This window comes from Notamacropus eugenii, chromosome 4, assembly GCF_028372415.1.
Source record: "Notamacropus eugenii isolate mMacEug1 chromosome 4, mMacEug1.pri_v2, whole genome shotgun sequence".
NCBI classification, from domain to species: Eukaryota; Metazoa; Chordata; class Mammalia; order Diprotodontia; family Macropodidae; genus Notamacropus; species Notamacropus eugenii.
The window spans coordinates 241,326,223-241,347,758 of record NC_092875.1 but is presented as its reverse complement, the minus strand read 5'-3'; the positions used below and the strand labels follow the sequence as shown (position 1 = coordinate 241,347,758).

Below are 21,536 nucleotides of genomic sequence, written 5' to 3'. Positions count from 1 at the left end.
GTGATATCACAAAAATCCATGAAAGAATCCAGGATGACAGGATAGCCAGTAGCATTAAATGATACTGAGAGATTAAAAAGGATGAGGTTTGATATATAAGACCATCTAATATTTTAGGAAATCATTGGTGACTTTAGAGCATAGTTTCAGTTGAGCCATTAAGTTGGAAGCCAAGTTGCAAAGGGTTGAAAAGTGAATGGGAGAAGAGGATTGGAGGCCAAAAAGCTTTGTGATACACCAGGAGAGATAGAAGATGACATTTTGATAGTTTTTTTTTTTTAATAAGGGAGCCTTTTAAGGTTTAGAAAAGTAAGACAACTGTATATTTGTAGGAAGCATAGAAGGAACCAGTATATAGGGAAAGATGATGTAAGATTAGAGAGAAGGTGCTTCTAAATAGAGATTATGAATGGGACCATGGAAGATTACATATAGTTTGACTTGAATTAGGAGAAAGGCCATTTCTTCATCAGAAATTGAAGTAGGCTTTACTGGAATAAAGGAAGAAAGAACGGAGATTGATAATGTCAAAGTTCTAAGAAATGGCAAGGTTTCCATTTTCTCAGTATAATTCAAAGTGAGGTCTTCAGGTCAGGGATTGGTGAGGGACCCTTGAAGAGATTTGAAATAGTTCTTGTAAACCTAAATACAAAAAAATGTAAAAATAGGATATATTTCAGAGGACTAAAAATTTCTTTGCTACAGTGAGGGTCAGGTAGATAATATAAATATGAATGGACTCAATTAACATGACTGAGTTCTTCTCTTCTGTTTAACTATATTCAAGTCAAAAAGGAGGTGAATGGTGGCAGTAATCTAGCACTGGGATTTGTCAAAGGGAAGAGAGAGGAGGTAACAGGAGCCGTAGATTCTTGAGGACACTGTAGAGTTAAACTGGGCTAACTGGTCATCATTAGGAAAGTGAAACTAAATCAGGAGTCGTAACCTAGGAAAATACTGAGGACTGTAGGTATTAATCATGTCAGCTACATAGATAGGATTAAAGAGATGTTGGTTTAGTGGACATTAATGGGAAATTTGTGATTCAATTATAATAAAATTGTTGGCAAAAGCAGAAAAAGAAAGTTGTTTTTAGAGATTTGTCAGTGAGTTGGAGTGTGTATGTGTGTGTGTGTGTGTGTGTGTGTGTGTGTGTGTGTGTGTGTGTGTGTGTATTTTTGTTAACTATCAGTTATTTTCTTTACAGCTCAGTCCTTCAAATCTTCAGCATAAAACTGATGACAGTGGCAGGGCTGACTTGGGAGTTTTTAGTGTTTCTGCCCCTAAGTAAGTATCAAATTTTTTGAAAATTAGTGCAATTATATAGCTCCATTTTTCTTAGGAGTTCCTGAATAAGTGATGAGCCCCTTCATTGTGCACTTTGATCCTTGTATTTGGTATTAGAACATAACTGCTTGGAAATAGAAGAGCATAATCCTTTGGTGCAAACTGTATGCTAAGGGAGATAATTTATATCCTGTAAATTCTGATATCTCTTCCATTTTGTTACATTTCACAAGGATAATCCTATATATAAACATATATGTTGAGATTTTTCTCTTTTCCCATGTCTTTCCACTAAAGGATAGCTAGTTTGAATATTGTCATTTTATACTATGAAACAACCTAAAACATTAGAAATGCAAATCATTAGGTTCCGTAAATGGAATTTGTTTAGGTAATTTCATAATTTTTGCATAATAACTATTATAACTTTTTTTTTTTTTTTTAAGGGGAGAACATACTATACAGATTAAAGCTACCTACAACAAGAATTCCCTAGAAGGACCCATAATTAGGCTAATGGTTCTTCCGGACCCTGAAAAGCCAGTGCGTTTGAATGTTAAATACGATAAAGATGTTTGTTTTTCAGCAGGGGATATTTTTACTGGTGAGTAAGTCTCTGTTATTTTAAAAATATTTTTACTATTATGAAATGCTTTAGCAACTTACATAACTTTTATTTTAAAATCAGTTGCAAGTTTTAAAAGTTCTGTGTAAGTAGTAGCATTTTACTTAGATGCTTTTTTCTCTTATGTAGTTGGATTTTTCATTCATGAATATGAATTTTAGGACTTTTACAAAGAAATTTCTTGCATTTCATATCCAAGAAAACAAGAAATTGTTTGATGGAAAGATAGAATTTTCTATGATCAGTGAAAGACAGCAAATAGTATGTTTGGGGAATATGGAACTACACTTTGTCTACCCTGTCAAAGGACTATCTTAAATTCTTAAATTCTAACTGGTGCTCTCTATACTTTTTGACTTAATGAATTGTTTTTTCTTATGCCAAAATGTCTACAGTTTTATAATGAAAGCTAATGGAAAAATTTTGTTTCCTTTACACTTACCTCTTCTGGATTCTTTCCCTTGGAAATGCAGGATTATTGTAATTTTGTTTAGGGTGTGAACTGAAAATGAATGAAATACTAAAAAATTTGAAAATCCCTGTAAATAAAATGTGGCTCTTAAAGGGTAGAACACTTCCTACAGAAGTTTTCATGAATTAGTTTTTTCTGCCATTCTATAAGTTAATGAAGCAACCACATAGCAGGAGTCAGTAGAGCAGAGTGAAAAGAACATTGGAATTGGTATCTGAGAACCTGAATACTAGGCCTGGCTCTGCCACTTACTACTATTTCAGTCCTTCAGCAGGTCACATGACCTCTCTGGGCTTCAGTTTCCTCATCTGAGAGGGTGGGGTAAATGAAGAGTAAAATTGGGGCATTGGACTAGGTGACCTCTGAGGTTCCTTGAATCTGTGATCCTTTGATCTATATAAACTTGTTCTCAGATTCAGTGAAGTAGATGTGGAAATCAAAATGTGCAGTTAGTATTTTGTCAGCATTCAACTAAATTGTCACAAGAAAGAATGCAGGAGTTCATTGATTCGAGAGAGAGAGGAAAGTCCTTTTAGTGCAATAAGTCCACAGCTTAGGTTCAATTTCAAAAAGTTCTGTGTACTTGGAACTTAATAGCCTGGAAATGGGTTCTTTGGAATTCAGGTGGGTTTTGCAAACAAATAAGTGTATGGGCAGGAAGCAGATTAGAAATAGGGAAATCAGCAACAATATACTACGGTCTAGGAGAAGCAAATTCCTTGATTGATCATAAACAAAGAATATGTGTCTGATTGCACCCTAATTCCATTAGTCAGTAAGCATTTATTAAGAACTAATACGTCAGGCCCTCTGCTGAGGGCTGGGAATACAAAGAAAGGCCCGTGAGAAGCTCACAAACTAATGTGGAAAAAGCATTTAAACAACTACAGACAAATAAAGAGCTCGGTAGATCAGTGTGTAGAAGGAAAACAACTTCAAATTCAGCCTTAGACACTAGCTTTGTGATCCAGAGCAAGTCACTTTACTTCTGTCTGCCTTAGTTTCATCAACTCTAAAATGTATCATAATACCACCTACCTCCCAGGGTGATTGTGAGAATGAAATGAGATAGTTGTTAAGATTGGAAAAGGCTTCCTATAGAAAATTTTTTTGGGGGGATTTTTTTGGGGGACTTAAAGTATGCTGGGAGGTGTAGATGAGGAGAGAGAAACATTCTAGGCATGGGGGACAGCCAGTGAAAATGCCCAGAGCCAAAAGAGAGATTATCTTGTTCAAGGAACTTGGGAGGCCATTGTTACTGTATTGAAGAATTAATTGGTGGGGGTGGGGGGGTGGTGATGGTGACGACACATAAATGGGACTGTGTTATAAACACCAGTTTTTTTCATGTTTTTCCCCAATAATGACAGGGAGACACTGCAGTTTATTTAGTAGGGAGGTCGTTCAGACCTGTGGTTAGGAAGATTATTTTGACAGCTGAGTGGAGTATTGACTGGATTGGAGAAAGGCTTGAGACAGGGAAACCAATTAGGAGGCTGTTAGAATAGGTCAAGCTTGAATAGATGAGAGTGCCACCAGGATGGTGACAGTATCAGAAGAGAGATAGGGCATATTAAGAGATATTGCAAAGATGAAATTGACTCACTCTGGCAACAACTTCGACATAAGGGGTTGAGAGAGCTCTCAGTTTTGAACTCAGTATGAGGTGTGAAAGGAACATCCTGGTAGAGAGAACTGTTGGTCATTTGAATGTAAAGGTACAGATTTAGGAGTTGTTCTTATAAAGGGTATTATTAAAATTAATGTAGTGAAAGGAGTGTAGAGATAGATGAGAAGATGAAAGACATCTTAGTATCTCGAATTAACAGCAGTAAGAGACCTTAGAAAACATCTTCATTTTAGAGATACGGAAAACGAGGCTCAAAGAGGTTAAATATTTTGTCCAAGGTTAGACATAACTTTGTTTTGAACTCAGGTCCTTTATCACTAAGTCTAGTTCACTTTCTGCTCCACTCAGTATTGGAAGAAGAGGTTGTGGTTGTATGGTTTGTTTGTCCTTTGTTCTAGAAGAGGGCCATGGCACTGGGAAGATGATGTCATTACTTGAAGTGAATTGAATTTGAGTGAGGTAGTGCTGTGCTAAGTCACCAGCTTCACTTTCTCCTCCAGAGTCATCTGGGTCCACTGACTAGATAAAGATTACGACAACTGGAGATGGGCCCAGGGTACAGTGTGAGACTTTGGCCCTTTCTAAGCTAAGGTCTTTCCAAGTTCTCACTTTGAGGAAGTGCCCATTCAGTGATTAGGGCTGTTTAAGAAGTGAGGCAAGGGATGGTCCCTTTAATTTAAAAAAAAAAAAAATCAAACTGGGAGGGGAAGATTCTCTGGTCTTCTGGCCAGAAGATATATAATTACTATTTACATTAATTCTGAGCCTTAGGGCCCCAACAATAACCATTAAATAGTAAATAGTGCTTGTGTAGGGACCCATTATTGGCCAATCAGTGAGAGCCAGAGTACGCTGGGTTTAAGGAATGGGCCTTAAGAAAAAAATCTAGCCAGTAAACCCCAAGATTCTCTAGGTAGATTTCAGCCTTCAAATTTGACTTTTCCATGGACAGGGAACCCTCAGGAAAGAGCATTATCTCCCATGTGGGGAGAGGGCAAGAGAGAGAAGGGGAGGAGCTGGGTTGCCCAACTGGAACTGGCCAGTTGCATGCCCCGGGGGCAGCTCAAACAACTCACAGGTTGTGGTTTGTCCTTTGTTCTGGAAGAGGATTGTGGCATCAGGAAGATGATGCCATGACTTGCAAATGAATTGGATTTGAGTGAGGGAGGGCTATGTAGTCACCAGCCTCACTCTGCTCTGGAGCCATCTGGGGTCCAGTGGCCCTGGAACAGAAGTAGAATCTTGGAAGTCACCCATATTTCAGGAGCAATTGTAGAAAGAAGTAGTAAAAGAAGAGACTTAAGCTCTCTTTCCCGTCTCTCAAGATGGCGGACAAAAAGCCCACAAAGGAACCAAAGGAAAAGAAGGTTAAAAAGGAAAAAAAGGAGAGCAAAAAGGAAGATGTGGCTGAAAAGGTGGTGAAAAAGCCTCGAAAGCATTGTAGTCAGAACCCAGTCTTGGCCCGAGGGATTGGTAGGTACTCCAGGTCTGCAATGTATTCCTGGAGAGCCATGTACAAGCGGAAATATGCTGCACCAAAAACCCGAATTGAAAGGAAAAAGAAAGAGAAGGTACCTGCTACTATCTCAAAGCCAGTTGGTGGCAATAAGAAGGAGGAACCCATGTGATAAAGATTCGCAAAATGCCTAGGTATTACCCTACTGAGGATGTGCCTAGAAAGCTGCTAAGTCATGGCAAAAAGCCCTTCAGCCAGCATGTGAGGAGACTTCGAGCTAGCATCACCCCAGGCACTGTTCTGATCATGCTCACTGGCCGCCACAGGGGCAAGGGAGTGGTTTTCCTGAAGCAGCTGGCTAGTGGCTTGCTACTGGTGACTGGACCCCTGACCATCAACCATGTTCCTCTGAGAAGAACCCATCAGAAATTTGTCATTGCCACATCTACCAGGGTTAACCTTTCAGGTGTAAAAATTCCAAATCATCTTACTGATGCTTACTTTAAGAAGAAGAGGCTCCGTAAACCCAGACACCAAGAAGGAGAGATTTTTGATACAGAAAAAGAGAAATACGAGATTACAGAGCAGCGCAAGGCTGATCAGAAAACAGTGGACTCACAGATTCTGCCCAAAATCAAGAAAATTCCTCAGCTCCGTGGCTATCTGTGTTCTTATTCTCTCTCTCCAATGGAGTTTATCCTCACAAACTGGTGTTTTAAATGCCTAGCCGAGAACTCTTTATTAAAATATTTGGAATAACTAAAAAAAAAAAAAAGAAGAAGAGACTTAAAAAAAAAATCAGTGGTATATAGAAACGAAGAAGGAAGGAAGACCTTTTCATGTTATAATTAGGCTGCCATGTCCATAGTAAATGCAGAAATCATGCCATTTCATACATGAGGAATAGCACTGAAAACTAGTGGGAAGTATTCATAAACTCTGGATAGGTAGATAATTAGATTATAATTAGGATCTGTAAATAGCCTCTTCTGTTGAATTTGGGCCACTTAACTTTTTTTCTCCATTTGTTAAAGTTTTTTTTCAATTATTATAAAATTATATATTTTTTGAAATTGTGCACACAATTTAAATTATGGTGGTAGCCTATCATTTGTTAAAGTTTTCTTGCATCATATACTTGATCTCTTTTTAAGAGTTTAAATTTTTTTATGCTAGATGATGTAATATTTATGAAGTACTGTTAACAGTTTAAATTTTACCTGACTCTCTCAAAGCATTCTCAAATTAATATAGTTTATGGTTTAAATGATCAATATTTGTTAAACCATTATCTGTAGAGACGATTTTCTTCTATTGTTTCAGCAAAATTGTATTTACTAGATATCTAATGTTATTAAAGGCAACTATAAAAGAATTGTGTATGGTGCTCTTCCTAAGATAGAACCAGTCCAGAGGAAGATTTATTAATAATGAACTAGGTACTTGGTATAGAGGAACTAGAGATAGGGTCAGTAGATTTGTGTTTTATTCTTACCTCTGGATTTACTGGCTTTGTTCATGACAAATCTTTTACTGTTTGTTCCTGAGCTTTAAGTTTCCTCAACTGTAAATAAGGGATAATGTTACTTGTACTGACTACCCGTCAGGGTTGTTGTGCAGATAGCTATCCCTTTGCAAAACTCAACTTTATATAAATATGAATAATTACTATTAAATATTAATTTTATTTCTATTTTTAATTCCTTTTAAATTGTCCCTTGCTTTTCAGTATACCTGTTAGAAAGCTTATTTTGTTTATTTTATTTTTAAACAAGCAAAAAGAAATAATGCATCATGGTAAAAAGTGTCATAATAATTCATTAAAGGAACAGTGAAAAATCCTTCAGGATAGCTGTTCCTCATATATGGTACTCTTTCTGCCTTCATGTTGGCTATCCCTCCAATGCCAGGAACGCATTCCCTCCTAAATTGTTGCAAGGATGGGTCAGGTGTAATCATCTGCCTGATGCCTGTGCTGATCCCCCAGCTGCTAATGACTTAGGGACATTGTCTCCCTTGACTTCACTGTTAATCTCTTTGAGGGCAGAAACTGTTTTCCCTTTTATCTTTGTATCTTTCTGGTTCCAGCACAGTGTTTGGTGCATGCTAGATGCTAATATTTGCTTGTTGAGTGATGTTTTATTCCTGTAAGCAAAATACCTTTTGGCCACCATATATTATTAGTGAACATTTGTTCACTTTTTTGGTTAGATGAACTTCTAAGAATGAAGACTTTGTTGATGACTAAAATGTCAAGGAGAATATAAATAATCTAGAAATATAGTCATATAACTTGTCTTTGTATCAGTCATTTAGGATAAACTTATAAATAAATTGTATTCATGGCAACATTTTACATAGAATCAAAAGAGGAAAGTAATGTTGTGGCATTGTAGACTTGGAATATCACAGATTTCTTGTCAAATTTATTTACTTTGTGAAATCACATATTCCCAATCATTCTTTTTTTTTGGATACTCATTATTGATTTTGTTCTTATTTAGTGGTATTTGCTTGAGAAGGGGGTGAAGTGTAGCCTATTCCCTTTGCTTTTAAAAAACATTTGAGGGACTTATTATGTTTACATTAAAATTTTTTTAAGCATTTATCTACTCTTGAAAGAAATCCTGTTGGTTGAAATATCTTCTTTGACTCTTATTGTCCTAGTTAATTGTGGGTATTGAGGGATTTACTAAGAGTCACGCAGCCAACATGTTATAGTCAGAAATTGAATCCAGATTTTCTTGACTTCAAGACCTATCAGCTAATTAGAGTTAGTACTATTTTTTTTTTCAAATAGGTATCTACTATAACAATTTTTAAATGAAATTGCTTTAAAACAAAGTTGAAATGTGACTTGGCAGTTTTTATTGTTTTTTTTTTAATCTCATAGATTTGATTAGTTTATATATTGTGATAACAAGGAGAAATATCAATACATAGACACGTGTCTTCTGATTATTTTTCATAGCCATAAATAAGTAACAAAACTGGAAGTCTCATAGGTGAACCAAAAGCTCCCATCATAGCCTTCAGTATTTTAGAAATTTTTAGTGACAATTCTTACTTAATTTTTGAAATATGTTTGACAAACTCTTATTTTCTTACTGTTTCTTTCTTATTTTGTGGAAAGCTCTTTTCAGAGGAGTCAGCATCATGGCCGTAGTCTAAGGTGCAGTTATTTCTTCTCTTACAGTCTAGCTTATGTCTCCCTCATCTGCTTTCTCCCACTCCTGCCTCAGCATCTCCCATTGGGTCAAGAGGATGAGTTAGCATACTAGCATGTCTTTTGCTTCCTATTACCAGTATTAATCCAGTCCAGCAGCAATCAAGGACTTTATATTGTATTGAAAGAATATAACATGTAAACAGGTAAAGTGTGTACTTGCTAAAATTGGAGAAGAGGGAGTGACCACTTTCCCTTAGAAGTTGATATGTGAGCTGAGCCTTGAAGTTGAAAGTAGCTAGGGATTTTAAGTGGTGGAGATGAGAGAGAATAATCATCAAAGAAACTACATTTTGCACAAACGGACCATAGACCATAAACCAATATAAATACTGATCATATATGCATCAAGTTCCATAGGATCTAAATTTTTTTTATAATATATTCATTTTATTTATTTTTAATGCTCTGCAATCACTGTCATAAAACTTAGATTTTTTCCCCCTACCTACCTCCCATCACCCCCCTCCCTCCCCAAGACGGCATACAATTCTATATTGGATCTACACTCCTATTGAGTACATTTTCATTATAGTCATGCTGTGTAGAAGAACTAAAATAAATGGGAGAAATCATGTAACAAACCAAAACAGCATGCACGCGTGTGCACACACACACACACACAATCTGCTACATTCTGCAATTGAATTCTATTGTTCTTTCTCTGAATGTGGAAGGCATTTTGCCTTAGAAGACCATTGGGAATTTTTTTTTTTTTTTAGTGTCCTTGCATTGGTATGAAGAATAGGATCTAAATTCTTGAAGGAAAAATTAAATGAGTTAAAAGGAGTATATAGACAGTAAGACTATATTGGAGTACCTCAATTTATTCTTTTCAGACTTAGGTAATTCTAACCACAAAATAAAGAGGATGATAAGGAGAGCAATAAAATTTTTTTATTATTAATTAATTTATTTTGTTTTCAGGAAGCATTTCCATTATGTTTTAAATTTTCTCCTCTTCCTTCCCCACTCCCTCCCCAAAATAGCATGCAATTTTATATGAGTTCTACACATACATTCACATTAGTCATGTTGCATAGAGGAATTAAAACAAATGGAAGAAACCATGAGAACAACTAAAACAAAAGAAAACATAATAAAAGATAAAATAGTCTGCTTCACTCTGCATTCTGACTATCGTTTTTTCTCTGGATGTGGATGGTATTTTGCATCAAGAGATATTTAGAAATGTTTTAGGTCCTTGCATTGCTGTGAAGGCCTAAGTCTATCAGAAATAGTCCTCAAACACTGTGAGTGTTACTGTGTATAATGTTCTCCTGGTTCTGTTCATTTTACTCAGCATCAGTTCATGTAAGTCTTTCCAGGTTTTTCTGAAGTCTGCCTGTTTGTCATGTCTTTTTTTGTTGTTGTTGTTACTTTTCTTTTTGTAAAGATTAATTTATTTATTTTCAGTTTTTAACAGTCACCTCCATAAGTCTTAAATTTTCTCCTCTTCCTTTGCCCCTCCCTCCCTGAGATGGCAGGCAATCTTACATGGGTTCTGTTCATGGTTGGTTGGTTGTTGTCTTCGTCTTCAAAGAGGACCAAAACAACATCACCATGATAAAGTGAAATTTCAGTGTGTCTGACTGTGGCTAATCATACTGCTATGGGCTCAGAATGCTCTACCACAGGTTGGGCACAGACAGTCCATGTGAATATCTGGGGTGGATATCCCAAATTTGCTCATCCTGCGTTTACTTTGTGCTGTCTCAATTCTGCTTTACTCAAAGAGCACAGCCCCTTTTCTGATGTGGGTACGCCATGCTGAGTGGTCCTGTCCCAGTGTCTCCCATGTTGCACTGTCAAATCTAAAGTTGTTGAGAGAGACCTTGAGAGTGTCCTTGTATCATTTCGTCTGGCCACCATGTGATCGCCTGCCCCATGCAAGTTCTCCATAAAATAGTTGTTGCATCTTAGACTCAAGGGGTGCATTCATCTTTGAATAAAAAGTCGTATACCAACTCTCCCTCCATTTTAATCTTGCCTTTTAGCCTTTTCAAGTGAAATAGTTTACCATCAGGCCATTTACAGTCAGTGAAAAGGAGAGTTGTGAGCTGTCAGAGCTCAGCTCTGACCTGAGCTAAAGCAATAAAATTTTAGAAAATTTTGTTATCATAGGGAATAGAAAGATGTATACCTTTTTCTCACGTGTTTATTATATCACAAAAGTTGACCATGTATTAAGTTATAAAGATCTCATAAACACACAGAAAAGCAGAAATAATAAATGTACCCTTTCAGACCCTAATGCAGTAGATACTGCATTCAATAAAGGGCCTTCTGAAGTATAGATTAAAAATTCATTGGAAACAAGATAATCCATTCCTAAAGAATAAGTGAATCAGAGAATAAATCATAGAAACAATTTCATTAAAGAGAATAACAACGAGACAGCATACCAAAATTTGTGGTATGTAGAAAAAGCAGTACTTAGGGGAAAATTCATCCCTCTCAGTGCACAGATAGTAAAACAGAAAGAGCAAATGAGTGAATTGGGCATGCAACTAAAAAAGCTAGAAAAAGAAGAAATTTAAAATCTCCAAAATTTAAATCCTAAAAATCAAATACAAAATAATAAAAATTTAATTTTACTGTTTTCTTGTTCTTTTAGGCCCCATATGACTGTTTGAACCTGTTTGGGCTTTTCTTGGCAAAGATACTGGAGTGATTTGTTGTTTTTTTTTTTCTTCAGCTCATTTTAAAGATGAGGAAACTAAGGCAATCAGGGTTTTAAGTGACTAGAACAGGGTCACAGTCCTACTAAGTCTAAATCTACTAAATCTAAACTCAGATCTTCCTAACTCCAGGCCCAATGCTACTCTATTGATTGCATTACTCAGTTGCTCTGAAATTTAACTAGGAGCTGGTTTTACGAAAAATCAGTTAAAATAGATAAATCACTGGTTAATTTGATTATTAAAAAAAGAAGACAAATTATTGGGATAAAAAATGAAGGGGGTAAATGGGCCACAAAATGAAGATCAAATTAAAGTAAGCAATATTATTAGGAGCTATTTTGCTCAGTTTTATTCTAGTAAAACTGACAATCTAAATGAAATGGACAAATATGTATAAAATTATAAATTGCCCTGATTAACTGAAAAGGAGATAGAAGATTTAAAGAAAAGATTTAAATAACTCTTTTCTTAGAAAAAGAAATTGAACAATTCATAAATGAGCTTCCAAAGAAAAAAACTCAGGACCAGATGAATTTATAAGTCCATTCTGTGGAACCGTTAAAGAAAGATTAATTGAAATACTATATAAATTAGTTTACTTATTCAGTACCCTGTATCAAATAACGAGAGAATTTTTTTTATTAGAGCTAGGAAAAAAATCAACACATAATTTATGTGCAGAGACAAAAGATAAAGAATATCAAGGGAATCAGTGAAAACCAAAGTGAAGGAAGATGGCCTGAGCAGTACCAGATCTCACACTGTAATGAAAAGCAGTGATCATCTAAACAATCTCATACTGGTTATGAAATGAACTGATTGGTTATTTCAATAGAATAGATACCCAGTATGCTGAAGCAAGTGAGCATAGTTGTCTAGTGTTTGATAAACCCAAAGATTGAAAGTATTTGGGGTGAGAATTCTATATTTGACAAAAACTTCTAGAAAAACTGGAAAGTAGTCTGGCAGAAACTAGGTGTAGACTAACATTTCACACTGCATACTAAGATAAGTTCAAAGTGGGCACATGATTTAGATATAAAGGGTGATATAAGCAGTTTAGGGGAGCATGAAGCAAATGATCACATCTATGGATAAAGGAATACATAGAATTATGAGAGGTAAAATGAGATAGTTTTCATTATATAAGGTAAAGTTTTTGCACAAATAAAATTTATGCAGCCAAAATTAGAAGAAAAAGAGGAACCTGTTTAAAAAAAAATTATAGCCAGTTTCCTTGATAAAGGCCTCATTTCTTAAATATATAGTGAACTGAGCTAAAATTATAAAAATAAGAAACATTCTCTGACAAATGGTCAAACATTTGAGCAGGCAGATTTCAGAAGAAGAATATGAAAGAATGCTCCAAATCATTAATAATTAGAGAAATGCAAATTAAAACAACTCTGAGGGGCTACCTCACCCTCATCAGATTGGCTAAAATGTTAGCAAAGGAAAAATGATAAATGTTAGGAGGGAATATGGAAAAATAGATATACTAATCATAAATTTGAAACTGTGCCCAAAGCTCCATAAAATTGTGCATACTCATTGACCCAGTAATACCCTATTAGGTATTACTATACCACCACCCAAGAGATTAAAGAAATAAGAAAAGGACCCATATATACAAAATATTTATAGAAGCTTTTTTTGTGATAAGAGAATTGGAAACTTATGGGAATTCCTTCAATTGCTAAACAAGTTATGGTATGATTGTGATAAAGTACTGTTGTGCTATTAGAAATTATGAGGTGGATATTTTCTGAAAAACCTAGGAAAATTTATGTGAACTGACGTAAAGTGAGCATAATATTGTAATGATAATGAGTTGCAATAGTTGATAATATCTTATAGTTATATGGTGTTTTATTGCTTGCAAAGTACCTTACATATATCAGTTGATTAGTATAAATTACCTCAGTACAGTTTAAAAAGTTAAACATATGCTTATTGAGAGTTTATACCTTGCCGATCATATACCTCTACTCCCGGAATAGTTAATTGTAGAAAAAACTTAGTTGCATAGTTAGACCAAGGAAAAATACTTTTTTTGTTGTTCCGACAGATTTCATGGTTAGTGTTATTTCTGAAGATGAGAATGTCATTAAGAATATTAATCCCACGCGGATTTCTATGAAAATGTGGAAACTCTCAGGCAGTGGAAACCGACAACCAGCTAATGTAAGTCATGTGAATGGTACTTTTTACATATAAAGAGAACTTTGAGAACTATTAACCTAACTCTGCTCCCTTGATATTTCTAATACGAGAATATTACCTGGAATATTTGGGGGATTTTATTAATTTTAAACATAATATTATCCATTTATATATTTGGTTAATGCCATCTCTTAGAAGAGCATCTTCTCTAAAATCTCCTAAACATCTTCAAGTGATTCTGTAGGAGATGATAAAAAGATGAGAAAGGAATGTGAACAGAAGTGTATGGATTTTCCTCAGAGGATTGAATGGCAATTGAATATGAAACAGTATTCTGGGGAGAACAGTTTGAGAACATAGGTTTTGTTGTTTCCCAGTGATTCATATCCTTTAATGAGTTTATCACGTTATAAAACAAATTTGGTCCAGTCCTAATGTGCATCTCAACAGTTCTTTATGAATTTATATTTTGTATTAATCATAAGCAACCTTCAAATTGTAGCCATTTCAGAAAGGTCTCATGTTTTGACTTATTGAGTTAGACAAGTATATTTACCCTGTACAAATTGTTCTATCATTATACCTGTATATTAAAATGGAAAACATTAGGTTATTACAAATTTTTATTCTTTATGAGTCCTGTCAGTCCAGCCACTTAGAAATTAAAGTTGTATGTTTGTCTGTGTAAGATTGCTTACTGTAAGAAGTGTTCTGTTGGCTTTAAAAAATATATCTTTGCTAAGTGATGTTGCTCAGAATAATGTTTTACATATACAGTATCCCTAGTGGCATAATTTAAATTGCCTTCATTTAAATTTTTAATATGAGCTGCCCCATATTTACTAGCTATAGTATTTGAAATTTTTGTTTTTCTCTTCAGGTAGAAACATTTAATTGTAGTAAAATAAAGGATAATGACAAGGAAGAGGGCTTCTTTTATTTCAGGTATTTCTCAATTATTTTTGTAATTTGTTAATAAATAATTGTTATAAGTTGGTTATCTTGAAAATATTTTTCCCATTTTTGGAAAATAATACACGATTGCAAGTTTAAGAATTACAGATTTCCATATAGTTTTATTTTTAGTTCTTTTCATGGAAGAAAGGGCAAATAAAACGTTAAATACGTGAGCTGGTGTTTTCCGTACTTTAGTTCGTAACTATCTTATATACAGAGAAAAAAGAATAAATTCTATATTATCATAGAAGATACTAAAAATTGCTCCAAATATTGCTGTCTTAGTCAGCAAGGGTTTGTTAAGCACTTTTCATGTGTGAGGCATTGTGCTTAGCTCACACTGGCATTAAAAAGAAATCCCCAAACAGCCCATGCTGTCAAAGAGCATACATTTGAATGGAGGAGACAGCATTTAAATATCTAAGTACATAGAAGACATAAAGAGAATAGATGCAGAAAATCTGAAGGAGCAAAGTATTAGCAAGTTAGGAGGACCAGGGAAGACCTACAGAAGGTGGGATTTGAGCTGAGTCTTAAAGGAAGCCAGAGAAACTTTTAAGAGAAGGAAGTGGGTGGGTATATAGGTAACAGCTCAAGCATTCTGTGGGGATACAGTACAAAAGCACAGAAACAATTGATGAAAGATTGAGGTCAGGTACCTTCAAGGAGACCAGTGTAAATGGATTGAAGTGTACTGTGGAGAGAGGGGAACAAGAAGGAATCTGGAATGGAAGGGAGGGGTCAGGTTATGAAGAGATGATTTTAAATGACATAGGAGTCAATATTTGATCTCAGAGACACTACAGGTAGTGTATGAGACTTGATCAACACTATGACTTAAAAAAAATTACTTTTTAACAGATGAGTGTGGGTTGAAGGACAGAGGTAGGGGAGAAGAGCTGGCAGGACAGATGGAGGCAGGGAAGCCCATTAGAAGGCTGTTGTTGTAATAGTCTAGGTTGAGAGGTGATGTGAGCCTGAATTAAGATTATTGCTGTATGAGTGGAGAGAAGGGAGACATAAATGAGAGATACCGTAAAGAAGATAATATTTGATAACACATTGAATTGGAGAGATGAATGAGAGCGAGACGTCAAGGATGACACACGTTGTGAAGCTTGGGTGATAGACTGGATAGAAGAATGTTAGTGATCTCAACAATAATGGGGAAGTTTAAAGGAGGGGAGAAGAGTTAGCAAAAAAAAAAAAAAAAAAGGTTAAGTTTGATACACCTGTAGGTTGTCTAGTTCTAAAGGTCCAAGAGGAAGTTGGACATGAATAACTAGCTGAGCAGAGAGCCTAGGGCTACATATTTAGAATCTAGGAAGCATCTGTATAAAGATGATAATTGAAGTGATGGGAGCTGATGAGATCAAGTGAGATAGAGAAAAAGAGAAGAAAACCTAAAAGGTAATAATTTTTCTATATTAATGAGTTCTGAAAATGTAAACTCTGGAGGAATGGTGAGAAACAAAATGAAAGTAAACAAATCCCATGACTTTAAGAACTATAAACATTTGTTAGAATAGTCAAGGGATTTCTTTTATGTCACAAAAACAGTAGAATTGAAATGCACAGAGAGAATTTTCTAATTTCTCAAAATTAATTACCCTACTTTTTCAGTGTTCTGTTTTTCTACAACCTGTATAGTAATGTTTTCTATCAAGAACAGATATTTCTATAAAGAAAAATGGGAGGGAGCATTTTGAGAATCAGGATGTATCAACTAATATTCTGCTAATACTCAGTTCCCTTTTATGGATTTTAGAAAAAGAAACACATAAACCCTAAATTTCTCTCCATATTTAACTTTGAAATATTTTATCTTTTTAATTAAGGGATAAAGTGATTCCAAACAAAGTGGGCAGTTACTGCATCCAGTTTGCCTTTATGGTCGACAAATCTTCTATTCTCAGCAGTGACCAGGTTTGTCTTTAGTACATAGTACTAAACTTTTACATAGTACAATATGATATGCAGCCTGACTGAAAACTGAAATTTTGGTATTAACTTGATATTCCGATATTGTCATTGCATATTTTATGTATATTGGCAGTTTTAAAAATACTTTTAAATTTAGAAAATGATAAAATACTCTTTAGATTAAGTTATGTATGTCCCATACATTTTATTTGATTTTATTCAAAAGGCACATTAGAATTTTGGATCTTGGCATCATTAATTTTAACCAATAGTTATTGAGTGACTAGAATATATAAAACATTCTGCATGTATAAATATTGTATATAACATTTTTTTAAATTCTGGTTAATAAAGTTCCAGATAATAGACTTTTGGATAGAATTTTAGTTTACTTTCTATATTGTAAATAATTGAAATGTCTATGATTGAGTTAATTTCCAAATGTCTTAAATTTTAGAATTTTCCCCAATTAGGAAATATTAGAAGCATAACCTTTAGGAGCCACTAGTCTTAATACATTAATTTTAAAAATAATTTGTTCCTAGTTACTAGAATGTGATTTTTTTTCAATGTTTTTGTGTCAGGCATTTTATTTGTCTTTTTTTTTTAAGTTCATTTTATTTATTTTCAGTGTTCTACAGTCACTACTGTATAACTTAGATTTTTTCCCCCCTCTCTACCTCCACTCCGTTTCCCCTCCCTTCCTGAGATGGCATACAATTTTATATAGTTTCTACACATACATTCCTGTTAAATACATTTTCGCTATAGTCATGCTGGGTAGAAGAATTAAAATGAATGGGAGAAATCATATAAGAAACCGAAACGTAATACCAAAGAAAATGTTCTGTTATATTCTGCAGTTGAATTCCATAGTTCTTTCTCTGAATGTGGAAGGCATTTTGCCTTAAAAGAACATTGGGAATTTTTTTAAGTCCTTGCATTGCTGTGAAGGGTCAAGTCTACCAGAAAAAACTCTCGCACACTGTGGTCATTGCTGTGCAAAGTTCTCCTGGTTCTGCTTGTTTCACTCAGCATCAGATAACATATGTCTTTCCAGGCCGCTGTGAATTCTTCCTGTTCATCATTTCTTATAGCACAATTAGTACTCCATTACATTCCTATACAATAATTTATTCAGCCATTCTCCAATTGATGGGCATCCCCTTGATTTCCAGTTTTTGGCTGCCAGAAAGAGTGCTGTTATAAATATTTTTGTACATGTGGGACCCATTTTTATGATCTCTTGGGGATACAGTCCTAGAAGCGATATGGGTGGGTCAAAGGGTATACATATTTTTGTAGCCCTTTGTATTTGTCTTATTTCTTTTAAAATATTTTAATTGAATAAATATCTTAGAATGTCAAAAATGCTTGGTTATAAGCCATCACTTCCTTTCTTAATGCTATATATATATCTATATCTATATATATATGTGTGTGTGAGCATATTGTTAATCAGATTGTTTTCCTTTTCTAAGATTTTAGTTGATGTCATACCTAATGAGCCAGTCAAGTTAGTTCCTGAATGTTTACCATCTACCCCAGCTGTTTCTAATGTTCCACCTATTGCCAATAGGACCTTAGTCAAAGACCTGTGCCTCAACATCGTGGTAATGTTTGCATTTTACAAAGTTATCACAAGATAATTATATTTGGTCTTATGGTAGATGTATTGAGAAGACTATATGAGGGGTTTTTTTGTATGCAATTTTTAGACTAATAGCATATCATTTTTCTAATAGAGCAGTTTGATGATGTTATGATAGTTGAGTCTTTGATTATCCATTCTTGGACATAGGCAATCCAAAGTAGCAGGTAATTTAAAAAATGTTATGTTTGACTTGGTAAAAGTGAGATTTTGTTAAACTTAGCGTGGTAGCTATATAGTAATCCTTTATTTATCCAGAAGTAATTATATTTATATAAATTTGGTATTAACTTGATATTCTGATATTATCCTTGCATATTTTATGTATATTGTCAGTTTAAAAATATAATATATATTATAAATTATACATGATTTATCTTCCAATATAGTAATCCTTTATTTATCCAGAAGCAATTTTTTTCCTAATCTTAATTATCTTGTTCAGAAGAGCTGTGAACCATCATATTGATGGATGAAAAGCCTGACTATCCAAAAAAAGACATTGTAAAGTTTATGACCAAAACTCATATATTTTATCCTAGGAGAAACCCTTTCGAAAATTTATTTACTGTACACAGTGCTTTGCCCCCATGTTGATTTAAAAATGTATGACTGTAAGTGTGTATAATTGAATAACATTTATTTTAGAAACAATTCTCATTAGCTTAACTATGTGGTTTTCCAGCCTGTGGGAAATTATAAAGGGGCAAAAGCTATGAGTTGGTAGTGCTGATGCATTTCTAACGGACAGCAGTGGAAGGGGTAGAAAAACCCATTAGAAATGCATGAAAACTCAAAGGGCCTCATAATCTATAGGCATTTAATGTATGTAGGGATTTTGTAGACCTCAGAGCCCTTAAGGATGTAATAATAACCATCTTAAACTAAAATAATAGATATGTAGTGCATGATACATTTTTTAAGGATTTTCACCATAGATCATTAAAATTGCTCTCAAAAGTTCATCAGAGAGTCATAAACCTCATAAATTTAAAATACTGTTGTGTACAACAGTTCATTTTGCAGTAATGTTGTTGAAATAATCTGGTATTGCATAAGCTAATTTTTAGTATTAGTATGAATTTGTTAAGCACATCTTAACTTAATAGTTGGAAGAATCCAAATGTATTTTGGTGTAGATAGTTTGTCTTATAATGTTATCCCAAGCATTTTGCACCAAGATAGAAAAATTAATTATTCAATATTTAGTATTAAAGTTCTTCGGTATCAGTTCTAGATTATACATGTGATGGAGAAGAGTGATTCTTTATATTCCTTAAGCCTTTCTTATCTTTATGTTTGTATTTCTACCCTCAAATGTATCTGGAATTCAAATAAAACTTCACAAAACATCCTGACGCCCCATACTATGAAGACCTGGCTCAGGAACAGCTAGAAATTTGCCCAGTGTCATATTTTGTTCTTTGCTTCCCACTCTATGCTATTGGTGTCAGTAGCTTTATTGCCAGGTCCTTTTAATAAAGGAATTTGATTCAGGGGGCTCTCCCTCAGGTTCTCTTTTAGTCATTTGGCATGATTCTTATCTCTATAGTTATAGACTTTGAGCTAGCAAAGAAATTATTTTAGGTTCCACCCCCCTAACTCTATCCCCTTATTTAGCAGATAAAGACACTCAGGCTCATGTGGGTTAAATTATTTTATGCCAAATGATTTTCTTTCTCCTACTAATAAATTCCAATGGTGCCCTATTAACTTTTAGGTCATTTTTTTGGACCCCCAGCTCCTAGTGTTTTTTCTTCCAAAGGTTACCTTGTATTTTCTTTGTGCATATCTCGCTATATGTATATTGTCTCTCAGTGGAATTCGAGCTTCTTGAGTGCAGAAGATGTGTCACTTTTGTATTCCTAATGTCTGGCATAATACCAGGTACACAGTTAATTTGTTCTTTATGATAGTTTATTGATTGAATAATTTCACGTGGGTAGAAGAGAGTAGAACGGCAGGTCTAAATTCAATACCCTTTCCATTTTACCACAGTACTTTTTAACCTTGGTTCCTTTTTCTCAGTAACCCAATGAAAGAGAACACAGTTATTGACTGTATTTGGTAAAAAAAAGTAAATAAAGAGAAAGAGAAAGTAAGTAGTTTCCCAGAAGGGTGATACAGATTGGTGATAATGTCAGCATTGACAGGTAAATGTAGAACCCCTGTTATTTGTGTAGTATATTCAATATTGTTTTCTGCCATTGCTCTAGGCTTTTTTCATTCTTTTTGAAGTTTTTTTTTTAAACGTTTGGACTGTAACTATCAGAAGGACAAATATGAGTCAGTGTTTGGTGTACCATACAAAATTCAGCATAACTGGGACTTGTATATCTCTTTACAGATTTTTATTCCCAAAAGATTATTCTAATCAGTTATGACTTTATTTAATTTAAGGATGAACACAATAATCGAACTGGGACTAATTTGATTGGCAAGATAATTGCTAAAATTAAAAGTTCTAATGATGAAGATACGGAGATTCCACTTTTTAACGGGAAAGTTAGAATGGTTGAATTTCCATTTATCAAGGGATCAGCTGAAATCAAGGTAATTTTTCACCAATACTTTTATTATGAAATTATTATTGATATGTTTTATTTTTATGTCACTTAAATTTCTTTCTTTGTCCCCTCCTTGACATCTCTCAGAAAGCTTTCTCAAATAACAAAAAATATATTTTTAAAGAAAAAGTGGATATAGAGAATAAAGTTAGCATAATCCATGCTTGAAAACATATGCAGTGTTCCACACCTATGGACTACTCACCTCTGTAAAGAATTTGGAGGAGGTGTCATTTTTTTTTCTTGTGCAACATTGTCTTTTGATTGTTTGTGGTAATATTTCTTATAGTTTATATAGTTATATCCTGTCTTCTCCCACTCCCTCTCACCATTCACACATACACACACACACACACACACTCTCTCTCTCTCTCTCTCTCTCTCTCTCTCTCTCTCCCTCTCCCTCTCTCCCCCCCTCCCTCCATCTTGCCAGCTCTTGCTCTCTCCCCTTCCTTGCTTGACTTCATACTAATTTATATCTTTTTATGCTTCTCCATGTTATTCTTATTCATTGTATCTTACAGCACAACAGTATTTCATTACATTAATTTACTGTAGTTTTTTTAGTCATTTCCATCAATGTGCACATCAGCTTTTTTCTAGTTCTTTGCTTCTGTGAAAAATGCTGCCATAAATCTACATTTGTAAATTGGGGATCTCTTCTTATCAAAGACTTCCTTGTAGTATATGCCTGACAATGGAATCTCAGGGTCAAAGGACATGGGCATTTTAATTTCTATAATTTCATATTGCTATCCAGAATTGTTGTACTAATTCATAGCTTTACACCAATGTGTCTTCCAACCTCTCCTTCGCCATTAACTATTCCCATATTTTGTCATTGCCAGTTTTCTGGATGTAAGTGTATCAATATTTTTTATGTAGGCATCCAGGA

General features: G+C 34.5%; 1 protein-coding gene and 1 pseudogene across 4 annotated transcripts in view; both read left to right on the top strand.

Annotated features, from left to right (window-relative positions):
- Positions 1-21,536, top strand: part of SMCHD1 (structural maintenance of chromosomes flexible hinge domain containing 1) — a 170,307-nt gene that overhangs the window by 108,153 nt on the left and 40,618 nt on the right. For all 4 annotated transcript variants that reach the window (XM_072604319.1, XM_072604318.1, XM_072604320.1 and 1 more), the window contains exons 31-37: positions 1,208-1,287; positions 1,734-1,891; positions 13,449-13,564; positions 14,424-14,488; positions 16,339-16,426; positions 17,905-18,036; positions 20,475-20,627. In XM_072604319.1, the coding sequence (XP_072460420.1) occupies positions 1,208-1,287; positions 1,734-1,891; positions 13,449-13,564; positions 14,424-14,488; positions 16,339-16,426; positions 17,905-18,036; positions 20,475-20,627 (792 nt within the window). The remainder of the gene's footprint in view (positions 1-1,207; positions 1,288-1,733; positions 1,892-13,448; positions 13,565-14,423; positions 14,489-16,338; positions 16,427-17,904; positions 18,037-20,474; positions 20,628-21,536) is intronic.
- On the top strand, positions 5,305-6,204 carry LOC140501098 (large ribosomal subunit protein eL6-like; annotated as a pseudogene).